Source organism: Pan paniscus, chromosome 19 (assembly GCF_029289425.2).
Source record: "Pan paniscus chromosome 19, NHGRI_mPanPan1-v2.0_pri, whole genome shotgun sequence".
In the NCBI taxonomy this organism is placed as follows: Eukaryota; Metazoa; Chordata; class Mammalia; order Primates; family Hominidae; genus Pan; species Pan paniscus.
Window position 1 is genome coordinate 12,836,539 of NC_073268.2, and position 12,267 is coordinate 12,848,805.

General features: G+C 49.9%; 1 protein-coding gene and 1 long non-coding RNA gene across 4 annotated transcripts in view; one reads left to right on the forward strand and one right to left on the reverse strand.

The window, feature by feature from the left end:
* SCIMP (SLP adaptor and CSK interacting membrane protein) overlaps positions 1 to 8,502 on the reverse strand; it is a 40,002-nt gene extending 31,500 nt beyond the window's left edge. For both annotated transcript variants that reach the window (XM_003810168.5, XM_003810169.5), the window contains exon 1: positions 8,372 to 8,502. In XM_003810168.5, the coding sequence (XP_003810216.1) occupies positions 8,372 to 8,392 (21 nt within the window). In that variant the 5' untranslated portion in view covers positions 8,393 to 8,502. The remainder of the gene's footprint in view (positions 1 to 8,371) is intronic.
* LOC103784728 (uncharacterized) overlaps positions 1 to 12,267 on the forward strand; it is a 63,949-nt gene that overhangs the window by 34,674 nt on the left and 17,008 nt on the right. The window contains exon 5 of one of the 2 annotated variants that reach the window (XR_001337288.4): positions 7,455 to 10,497. The exons of the other annotated variant lie outside the window; for it this stretch is intronic. This is a non-coding gene — a long non-coding RNA (uncharacterized LOC103784728). Of the gene's footprint in view, positions 1 to 7,454; positions 10,498 to 12,267 lie in introns of those variants that run through there. 2 annotated transcript variants of the gene reach the window in all.

The window sequence follows — 12,267 nt, forward strand, 5'->3', positions numbered from 1 at the left end:
GCTAATTTTTTTTTGTATTTTTAGTAGAGATGGGGTTTCACCATGTTGGCCAGGCTGGTCTCGAACTCCTGACCTCAGGTGATCCGCCTGCCTCAGCCTCCCAAAGTGCTGGGATTACAGGCATGAGCCACCACGCCCGGCCGACACATTTTTAATAGAACCAAGGAGAGCTTGCTTTTTGAGAGAGGGCAGCTGAGAGGGGCCTAAGAGAATCACATCCTAGTTCCAGTAGGGTGTCCTCTAGGCCACCAGGCTGGTTTAATGGCCAAGGTGCTTCCAGAGAGAGGAAGCCCTGGGGAAGGATGACAGAGAGTACGGAAAACAGGGAGTACACAATGGCTGCATGACCGAGTTCAGGCCCTGGGAAGGCATGGAAGCTGGATCCTACCTGTGCTGGCAGACCTGGAGTTGTGGCCACAGAGGGCCGATAAGATTGTGAGTACAGGACTACTGAGGGCTACCGAAGGATCGCAAAGAAGTGTTTGCACTGGCCGAGTGCAGTAGCTCATGCTTGTAATCCTAGCACTTCAGGAGGCCAAGGCAGGCGGATCACTTGAGTCCAGGAGTTCATGATCAGCTTGGGCAACATAGCAAGACCCTGTCTCTATATACACACACACACACAACACACACACACACACACACACACTCTTACACTTAGCCAGGCGTGGCGGCATGTGCCTATAGTCACAGCTACTCAGGAGGTTAAGCTCCTCCTCAGCTACTCAGGGGGTTTCACCATGTTGGCCAGGCCAGGGTGGTCTTGAACTCCTAATCTCAAATGATCCGCATGCCTCGGCCTCCCAAAGTGCTGGGATTACAGGCGTGAGCCACCCTGCCCACCCAGAATGAACTTTCAAAAGGGAACAAGGATTAGAGAAGGGAGTGACACCGAATAGAACCAGAGAGAAGGGGCTTGGGGGCAGGAAGTTGAGAGCTCACACCTAAGTTTCCATTTCCTCTGAGGTGGGAGGCAAAGTCAACAGCGTGGGGGTTGAGGTGGGAGGGGTCTGGCTTGAGCAGAGCAGTGCAATAGCACGCACCAACTCCTCCACCTTCCAGCCCAGTCCCCATCCCCCATTCCCATGGCGCTTTCTTCACAATTTTAGTTGGTGGAGCCTCTCTCGTGAGGCCATCCTTTCTCCTTGCCTACCGCATCCCAAGGAGAACTCAGCTACGTGAAGGGATGTCACTACCCCTGCAATATGTATATGTGAAATATGTTGGGCGCGGTGGCTCACGCCTGTAATCCCAGCACTTTGGGAGGCCGAGGCAGGCATATCATGAGGTCAGGAGTTCAAGACCAGCCTGGCCAACATGGTGAAACCCCGTCTCTACTAAAATGCAAAAATTAGCCAGGCATGGTGGTGTGCACCTGTAATCTCAGCTACTTGGGAGGCTGAGGCAGGAGAATTGCTTGACACTGGGAGGCGGAGGTTGTGGTGAGCCGAGATCACGCCACTGCACTCCAGCCTGGGCAACAGAGCTAGACTCCTTCTCCAAAAAAAATTTTAAAAATCAAAAATAAGTTGGGCATGGTGGCACGTGCCTGTGGCCCCAGCTACATGGGAGGTTGAAGTGGGAGGATTGTTGGAGCCCAGGAAGTTGAGGCTGTAGTGAGCTGCAGTCACGCCACTGCACTGCAGCCTGGGTGACAGAGCCAAATCTTGTCTCAAAAAAAAAAAAAATGCATTGAGCACAGTGGCTCACACCTGTAATCTCAACAGTTTTGGAGGCTGAGGCAGGAGGATCACTGAAGGCCAGGAGTTAGCAACCAGCCTGGGCAACACAGCAAGACCTTGTCTCTACAAAAAAAATTAAAAATTTGCCAGGCGAGGTGGTGCATGCCTATAGTCCCAGCTACTCAAGAAGCTTAGGTGAGAGGATTGCTTGAGCCCAGGGATTCGAGGCTACATTGGGCCATGAATGTGCCACTGCACTCCAGCCTGAGTGACAGAGCAAGACCCTGTCTCAAAAAAAAAAGAAAAAACAGTGAAATGCATTTTTCTTCCAACTGAGCCTGTGACAGCGACAGTTGTCTCTTGGTGTATTTGTTCTCTTTTTATTTGTTTGTTCCTTGTCTGTCTCCCACACTGATGGGCAAGCAGCGTAAGAGCAGAGGCTTTGCCTGTAATTACCACTGTGTTTCTAGCGCCTAGAACATCACCTGGGGCAGGACATAACCATACATATCTGTGAATATACGAAAGAATGGATGATGCCCCAGTCTCTTTCCCCTGCTATAGATGGACGTCCCACCCGAGAATGCAGGCAGAAGTCACTTTGGGTCCAGTAACTGAAATTCCTGTGCTGTGCAGTCTAATTCCAAAGCCTCATCTGGACACGCGACCCTGGGCAGGCTCCCCGTCCTGCGCTGGCCATTGGCTACTGGGGCCAAGAGGCTGGCTGGGAAGCAGTGGCAATGCAATGCTGGGGAGGTGGAGTTCCAGCTTCCCCTTTGTTTCTCCCCATTCCTCTAGTTGTCCATGACATTTTCAAGGAACATGAGTGAGCCTGTTGCAGTTCTGGGTGGTTTCAGTGGAAAGGATTTGGCAAGACCTTCCACAGTGAAGAGGGCGTGTGAGTGGGAGAACAACTGAAGGCAGTCAACACGTCAGCTTCACTTTCATTTCTCCAAAGGGCATTTCCAGGGTGTCAGGGACAGAAATCACATTTTCCTTCACCAGGAATTTCTGAGACTGTGGGTTTATTTAGCTTTTTTTTTTTTTTTTTTTTTTTTGAGACAGAGTCTTGCTCTGTTGCCCAGGCTGGAGTGCAGTGGCGCGACCTTGGCTCACTGCAACCTCCATCTCCCCGGTTCAAGCAATTCTCCTGTCTTAGCCTCCCAAGTAGCTGGGACTACAGTCACACGCCACCATGCCTGGCTAATTTTTATATTTTTAGTAGAGATGGGGTTTCACACCATATTGGTCAGGCTGGTCTTGAACTCCTGACTTCAGGTGATCCACCCGCCTTGGCCTCCCAAAGTGCTGGGATTACAGGCATGAGCCACTGCATCTGGCGTATTTAGCATTTTTAAAAGAAGATCTTCAGTAAGAAATATAGTTTACGTTGCGATAGTTATTCATGTATTCACATAAATGAAGCGCTAAAGGGCCCTAGGCTGGCCATCAAGGGAACAAGTTCCCCTCCCCTCCCCTCCCCCCATCTCCTTTCTCCCCTCTTCTCCTTTCTCCTCTCTGCTCCTCTCCTCTCCACTCCTCTCCTCTCCGGTCCTCTCCTCTCTCCTTTCTCCTCTCCTCTTCTCTCCTTTCTTCTCTCCTCTCCTTTTTCTCCTCTCCTTTCTCCTCTCCTCTCCTCTCCTCTCCTTTCCCTTCCTTTCCTTTTTGTAGAGACAAAAAAATGTTGTAGACACACAAAAAATGTTGCCTAGGCTGGTCTCAAACTCTGGGCCCCAAGTGATCCTCCGCCCCAGCCTCCCAAAGTACCAGGATTACAGGCATGAGCCACTGCACCTGGCCAGAGGGAATAGGTTTCCTGTTCCCACTTAGCTGTTGCACTTGGAATAAGATGCTTAACGTCTCCTTGCAGGCTTCTGAAAAGCTTCCAAGAGATGTTGCATGCAAAAGAGCTCTGTGTGCAGAAGATCACCAAGCATGAGGCATTATTAAGGGCAAACCAACCAAGTTCTATTTACAATAGCAAGTGTCTTCTAAGAAGGGCAGCTACCGACCAGGAGAGTCCCCTATTCTCCCTGCAGAGGATCTGCAGATCTGCAAAGCTGGCTGGGTTAGGAATGAAGTTTGCTGGTAGGAACTGGGGAATGTTGAATTCCTCTGGGTTATAGAAGGGGAGAATTTGGAGTTCTGGGAGGGAAGGTGATGAGAAGAAGGGATGGAAAGATGAGAAGGGAAGCCAGCAGGATGGTGCAAAGGTGGGAGTGAACCCGAGGGCTAGATTAGGCCTGCAGAACTTAACCTACCTTACTTGATTTTAGTCACTTGCTTCTAGTTGATCTTAAAACCTATATAGCTGCTGGGGGCAGTAGCTCACACTTGTAATCCCAGCACTTTGGGAGGCCGAGGCTGGAGGATCACTTGAGCCCAGGAGTTCAAGACCAGCCTAGGCAACACAGCGAGACTTTCTCTCTACTGAAAATAAAAACAAAAACAAAACAAAACAAAAGAAACAAACAAAAAAACCAGATGTGGCGGCATGTGCCTGTAGTCCCAGATACTCAGGAGGCTGAGGTGGGAGGATGGCTTGACTCTGGGAGATTGAGGCTGCAGTGAGCTGTGATTACCATCAGTGCACTCTAGCCTGGGTTATACAGTGAGACCCTGTCTTTAAAAAAGAAAAAAGCCTATAGAGCTAAAAGTCATGTAGCTAAGCAATATTTAACTGGACTTCCACTAGCTTCCTGCTGGATAACATCTCTGACATATAGGTCATCATAGTAATGGTTGTTTAAGTTGTTTTTCAAGGGCTGGGCACGGTGGCTCACGCCTGTAATCCCAGCACTTTGGGAGGCCAAGGTAGGCAGATCACCTGAAGTCAGGAGTTCGAGACCAGCTTGGCCAAGATGGTGAAACCCCGTCTCTACTAAAAATACAGAAATTAGCCTGGTGTGGTGGCAGGCGCCTGTAATCCCAGCCACTCGGAAGGCTGAGGGAGGAGAATCATTTGAACCCAGGAGGTAGAGGTTGCAGTGAGCCTCCAAGATCACGCCATTGCACTCCAGCCTGAGTGAGGAGAGTGAAACTCCATCTCAAAAAAAAAAAAAAGAAAAGAAAAAAAGTTGTTTTTCAGGAACTTGGGGTCAGCTCTTATCCAGTTCAAGCCACTTATGACCATCAATCCTTCAACTTGATCTGTGTGAGTGTCCAGTAGGTGACGTTTGATGTCAGAGCACCAAAAACTCCATCCTCCATCATGCTAATGCCACCATTTTGTGAACCTGCATCCTATGAAGAACGATGAAGCTTGACTAGGCTTGCACAGATCGCCGATGTCCTACTTTTCCCTCCAATCACCTTCCCCACACCTTAGGCCACCTGCTTCTTTGTCCCATAAACGTCTCTAAACCCCATCTTCGAGGAAGTGGGTTTGAGACCTGTTTTCCCATCTCCTCACTTGGCTGCCTCATGAATAAATGCATTCTGTGCTGCAAAACTGGTCATCTTGGCGGGGCGCGGTGGCTCACACCTGTAATCCCAGCACTTTGGGAGGCTGAGGTGGGCAGATCACGAGGTCAGGAGATCAAGACCATCCTGGCTAACACAGTGAAACCCTGTCTCTACTTAAAAAATACAAAAAATTAGCCAGGCATGGTGGCAGGCGCCTGTAGTCCCAGCTACTCGGGAGACTGAGGCAGGAGAATGGCGTGAACCCGGGAGGCGGAGCTTGCAGTGAGCCGAGATTGCGCCACTGCACTCCAGCCTGGGTGACAGAGCGAGACTCCGTCTCAAAAACAAACAAAAAAAAATGGTCACCTCAGTGATTGGCTTACTGTGCGATGAGCAGAATGGGCCTCATTTGGTATCAAGAGGAGGAGCTGATAGAAAATGCTCAGGGATGGGCTGGCAAAGACATTTTCAGAGCAGCGCCGTGTTATGTTCTGTGTGCAGTTGTTTGCACTGATGCGTTACAAGCCCCTCTGGTGGCCCCCCGCTGAGTCTTTGGTAAAGTCTGCTGCATCTGCCAATGCTTTTGTGAGCAGATTTGTTCTAGGGGTGTGGGGGACTAAGAAAGGGGTGGAATATAAACAGCGCAGTGTAAACAGTGCAGTATAAACAGCGCAGTGTAAACAGTGCAGTATAAACAGCGCAGTGTAAACAGTGCAGTATAAACAGCGCAGTGTAAACAGTGCGGTATAAACAGCGCAGTGTAAACAGTGCGGTATAAACAGCGCAGTGTAAACAGTGCGGTATAAACAGCGCAGTGTAAACAGTGCGGTATAAACAGCGCAGTGTAAACAGTGCGGTATAAACAGTGCAGTGTAAACAGTGCAGTATAAACAGTATAAACAGTGCAAACAGCGCAGTGTAAACAGCGCAGTGTAAACAGTGCAGTGTAAACAGTGCAGTATAAACAGCGCAGTGTAAACAGTTTTACCCACAGAGGCTGCAGGCCCATTGCTGACCGTGGAAAAAGAGGTGGGCTCCTCGGGAGTCCACAGAAGTCCTGGGGAGGGCTTTGGACTTCGGCAGGCCTGGAATGAGGGTTCGAACTAATCTCAGTCTAGATCTCGAGGGTCTGAGAGGCTGTAGAGAACATTTAGGCCGGTTGGCATGAGCAGTTCTTGCCCCAGTTCACCTCTAATTCCCCGACTGTTGCTGTTCATGCTAAGTGAGGCCTTGTTCCCACTCGTTCTTCTTCTTTTTTTTTTTGAGATGGCGTCTTGCTCTGTCACCCAGGCTAGACTCCACTGGTGCAATCTCAGCTCACTGCAACCTTTACTTCCCGGTTCAAGCTATTCTCCTGCGTCAGCCTCCTGAGTAGCTGGGATTACCGACACGCACCAACATACCCGGCTAATTTTTGTGTATTTTTAGTAGAGATGGGGTTTTGCCATGTTGGCCTGGCTGGTCTCAAACTCCTGACCTCAAGTGATCCACCTGCCTCGGCCTCCCAAAGTGCTGGGATTACAGGCGTGAGCCACTGAGGCTCGCTCCACTTGTCCTTCTCACTGATGTCAGCACCAGAAATGGCCATGTGGATAGTCACTGGCAACTTAAAACCCAAGTGTGCATAGGGAAGTGCACGGCAGGGTCATTAAAAGGAGTCCAGCCTCTCTTCTTCCCTTCTCTATACTTTCACTTCTGGAAAAGACCGGAAACCTCGCCTCATTCCTCTTTCTCCCATGGCCCCATCCCCACCCCGCTTCAGCCCATCAGCCTCCAAATGTAGTCCAAGTCCTCATCTCTGTACCTGGACCATTGCATTTTCGCTGGCCCCTAGCCCCCACCTGGCTCCCCACTGGCTGCCAAATACCAGTGTGACCCTGTCCCTTCCTTGCTTTAAGCCTCTCAGTAGTTTTTTTTTGTTTGTTTGTTTGTTTTGAGATGGAGTCTTGCTCTGTCACCAGGCTGGAGTGCAGTGACATAATCTTGGCTCACTGCAACCTCCACCTCCCGGGCTCAAATGATTCTCCTGCCTCAGCTTCCCGAGTAGCTGGGACTATAGGCGCCCACCACCATGCCCAGCTAATTTTTGTATTTGTAGTAGAGACAGGGTTTCACCATGTTGGCCAGGCTGGTCTCGATCTCTTGACCTTCTGATCTGCCCACCTTGGCCTCCCAAAGTGCTGGGATTAGAGGCGTGAGCCACCACGCCCCGCCTGCCTCTCAGTAGTTATTTACCACTGAAGCAGAGTGAAGCCTGTGCTCCACATTGCTTCATGGCCAAGACCTCAGGGACAAGTGGATACACCGGGCAGTGGGAGTGGATATGGCAAAGCCAAACCCAGATCTCTTCTCAAAATAATTTTCCAGAGGGCAAAAGCAGATGGCTCCACCGAGAACTCACGCCAGCCCAACACACTTTGATCTCGAGGCCTCTGGAAGGGAAGGTGCCTAATGAACTGCTGAAAGCCAGAGATGCAATGACAAAGGTACCAAGACTGGAGGTGATCCAGGTCTTTCATCCAAGAGCCCCAAGACGTAGCCTAAATTCACGCCACGGTAATCCCAGCACTTTGGGAGGCCGAGGCGGGCAGATCACCTGAGGCTGAGGTCAGGAGTTCAAGAGCAGCCTGGCCAACATGGTGAAACTCCGTCTCTACTAAAAATAGAGAAATTAGCCAGGTGTGGTGGCGGGTGCCTGTAATCCCAGCTACTCAGGAGGCTGAGGCAGGAGAATCGCTTGAACCCGGGAGGCGGTGGTTGCAGTGAGCCAAGATCGCGTCACTGCACTCCAGCCTGGGCGACAAGAGCGAAACTTCATCTCAAAATAAAATAAAAATAAATAAATGGACACAGTCAGTGCCTCGCTCCCACCCCCACCTCCAGCATAGCACCATGACAGTCTTCTCACATAACAAGTCCCAAAACACACCATCGGCATCCAGAAAGTGAGAGTAACTCGTTACAGTTGAGACCTCTCACTCCCGGTCATTATCTCATTTCAATCCAAGAGGTAGACTTCTTCATCGCCCCTGACATACACATGAGGAAAAGGCCCAGAGAGGTGAAGTGATGCCTCAGGTCACTCAGCCAGTTACCAGTAGAGCAGATCCTTCAATGCAAGTTTTTCTCCAACCCTACACAGCAGTCGTACCAGGGCCCCAGGCTGCAATCCCCTGGCCCAGTGCTGATCGGTGGCTCCCAGGGACACGCCCTGATGCCAGCGCTGGCAGATGTCTGCTGTGAAGACAGCAGGAAACTGTCCCTTGGAAAGCTGAGATGCTTACCTGAACTGTGAAAGTATCCATATGTGAGCAGCTAAGGAGACAGCAGTGGCTGGAGTGCTGTAGCTCAGGCACAGCTGGTGAGAGGCATTCCTCACTCACAGGCCTTCACCCACTGCTAGAGACAGTGAGCCCCATCCTGACCACTTCCCCTTTCTAGTCAGCCCATGGGGCAGAGACCCTGGCGTCATCTCTAGGCAACCATCCCTTTTCCAGGGAAGCTCATGACCCACGGCTGTCCAGAAGCCAGAATCTTCTCACTGCCCCGTGTCGCTCCCGCAAGGCCTACCAGAGGACCCTCATGGTGTGGTAGGGGGTCCTGGCAGGGGCCAGGGGCCAGGGTGGAGACTTGGCAGTGGGGGTGGGTTTGGTGTCCCCACAGACGAGTTTGCCCTGAGCATTCCTGGATGTGGCAACCTCAGTCTCAAGAAGAGCGACAGGACGCCAGCTCCCATGCAGAGACAGATCCGGTAAGAAACCAGCTCATGTGTGACAAACTCACCATCTCACCATGAAGGTGACTCTTGAAAGCTCCTGAGCACCTTGGAACTGCTGAGACATCTTCTGCTTGGAGGAGGCAAGGGACAGGCTTCCTGTTTCTAAAGGTGTGTGAGTGGCGACCTTGAGAAATGTGGCCAGTGGAGCATTTTGACTGAGTTGGGTCCCCTCGTGCAATACTGTGAGACAGAACTCCCAGCGAGGCCCATGGCCTCTGACCATGGGGGTTGGGGTGGGGAAACCAATTAACCATTTTGTTGAATTGGCTGGTTCTGACTCAAATGAGCAGTCACATTAGTAAAAATAGGCAAACGGATGTGCATTGTATCTGCCCAGAGCGAATGAGTTGTTATCCATTTCAGTAATAATGATAACCAGATATGTCTGATAAATATCTGATAATGTCTGATATATGTCTGGTAAATTTAACAAACACCGGGCTCTGGCTGGGTGCGGTGGCTCACACCTGTAATCCCAGCACTTTGGGAGGCCAAGGCGGGTGGATCACCTGAAGTCAGTAGTTCGAGACCAGCCTGGCCAACATGGTGAAACCCCATCTCTACTAAAAATAGAAAAATTAGCTGGGCATTTTGGTGTGAGCTGGTAGTCCCAGCTACTCAGGAGGCTGAGGCGGGAGAATTTCTTGGACCCGCGAGGTGGAGGTTGCAGTGAGCCAAGATCACACCATTGCGCTCCAGCCTGGGCAACAGAGCAAGACTCCATCTCAAACAAAACAAAACAAAACATCTGGCTCAGAAGATTCCTGATTTGCAGTGTTTACTAATTTCTTTTTTCTTTTTCTTTCTTTCTTTTTTTTTTTTTTTTGAGATGCAGTCTCACTCTGTCGCCAGGCTGGAGTGCAGTGGCTCAATCTCAGCACACTGCAACCTCCGACTCCCAGGTCAAGCAATTCTCCTGCCTCAGCCTCCCAAGTAACTCCCAAGTAGGTGGGACTACAGGTGTGTGCCACCGCATCCGGCTAATCTTTGTATTTTTAGTAGAGACAGGGTTTCACCATGTTGTCCAGGCTGGTCTCGAACTCCTGACCTCAAGTGATCCACCTGCCTCGGCCTCCCAAAGTGCTGGGATTACAGAGTTGAGCCACTGCACCTGGCCAAGGCCTGAACTCTTTCTTATTAGGCTCATCCAAAGTTTAGCTGCTAAAAAACCTTCCTAAAAGCCAATTTAAAATTTTCTTCTAGGCCGGGCACAGTGGCTCACGCCTGAAATCCCAGCACTTTGGGAGGCCAAGGCAGGTGGATCATGAGGTCAGGAGTTTGAGACCAGCCTGGCCAACATGGTGAAATCCTGTCTCTACTAAAAATACAAAAATTAGCCAGGTGTGGTGGCAGGCGCCTGTAGTCCCAGCTACTTGGGAGGCTGAGGCAGAAGAATCGCTTGAAACTGGGAGGCGGAGGTTGCAGTGAGCCAAGATCGAGCCACTGCACTCCAGCCGGGGCGACAGAGCAACACTCCGTCTCAAAAAGAAAAAAAAAAATTCTCTTCTGAGGGGTGAATAAATGCTTCTGTGGATAGAGCTCATCCTAGGCTAACAAAGCTGTGACTTCTTGGTTTGTGTTTCATTCATTCATTCAACAAATTACTCAATAAATTATTTTGCTAACCTTTAAGGACCCCAGTTCAGCTGTGATATAGTAAACTCTGTAGCCCTACTATTTCTAACAATGCCTTTTGCACAGCAAGTTCAAGCCTGAGGTGTCAGGTGATCAGAATTCCAGGCCCGGTTTGACAACAACTTTCTTTGTGAATGCTTCCCTTCTCTGAGCCTCAGTTTCCTTGTTGTAAAATGAAAGAATTCAATTGACAAATATGAAAGTGCTCCAGGGATTTTGCCATCTGCCCTCAAGAAAGTCCCGCAAAGTGTAGGAGGAAGTTGAAGCCATAATATGATGCAGGCTAAATACAATGACCTTCAATTTGTGCCAGACCCTGTGCTCAACAAGTAGAGACTCAGAACTGGGCAAGTCATTCATGGGTAGAGCACATGTTCTACAGGACAGAAGGCACATAAGTTATTACTATGCAAAGTGATGAATGCTAGTGCTGTGGAAGCACAAAAGTGGGAGAGAAGAAAGGGTCTGAGTGGTAGCATTTGAACTGGGCCTTGAAGGATGTGTAGGAGCTCACCAAATGGACAGAATGTGGACAGACACAAAGCAGCCATAGTATTTGGAGAGAAAGAGATGGTTGCATGGCTGATCAAGAGTGAATGTGTTGGGCAGTCAGAGGCTTGAGAGCAAAAGTTTAGGGACACACACCACGGCATCTGGATCTACCCACTTCCTTGCTATCTACATTCTTCCCCGACTCCACCATTTGTCTTTCCACCACAAGAGGAGGGCAGGAAGTTGGGGTGGTTGTGTTCTTTCTGCACATCTGAAATGCCACCTGCTGGTCTGGGCAACTAAAGAGGTCCCTGAGAGCCCTAGATTAGCGGCTGGACCAGAGGGCGTCAAGGAGAATGAAGGGCACCCTCTAGTGGTCACCTGTGGTGCTTTCTCCTCAGGATTCTGGTCCCTCTGACCTCCCTATAGGGATGGCTGGACACACAAGATGTTCACCTCTTAAAGCTACAGAGACCATCAGGCTAGAGGACACTCAGAAGGGATTCCAGTCCACCCCTCATCTCATGACTCAAACTTTTTGTCAACATCCGGGTGGCACCCAGCTTCTGCCGTTTTGTTTCTTCTCACTCAGTCATCTAAGTCATGTGTAAAATGAGGTGTTATTCTTTGTGCCACTCACAAGTGTCAATTAATCCCCATCATGAGAAAAAAACTGAAGAAAGAAATCATAAGATACAACATATAATTAGAACATTAATAGATTTTATTGCAGTTTTTAAAAAGGTGGGGTTTTTTTGTTTGTTTTTGTTTTTGTTTTTGAGACAGAGTTTCGCCCTTATTGCCCAGACTGGAGTGCAATGGCGCAATCTTGGCTCACTGCAACCTCCGCCTCCTGGGTTCAAGCAATTCTCCTGCCTCAGCCTCCAGAGTAGCTGGGATTACAGGCATGCACCACCATGCCCTGCTAATTTCGTTCTTTTAGTAGAGATGGGGTTTCTCCATGTTGGTTAGGCGGCTGGTCTTGAACTCCCAACATCAGGTGATCTGTCCACCTCAGCCTCCCAAAGTCCTGGGATTACAGGCGTCAGCCACCACTCCGGGCACAAGAACTCATCTTTAAAGAGCTCTGAGAGCATATGGGTGGCCAAAGCACTCAGGTGGAACCAGAAGTCATCACTAAGCGACCGTGGCTGCTTTGTTTGTCCCTAACAATAGCCAAGCAGATGTTGTAGCTCCTCTGTCTCCCACCCTGGCCCCGTGACATTGAGGTGGGGTCGTTCCAGCTCAGATGTAAAAAGGCAAGTGTATAAGTAT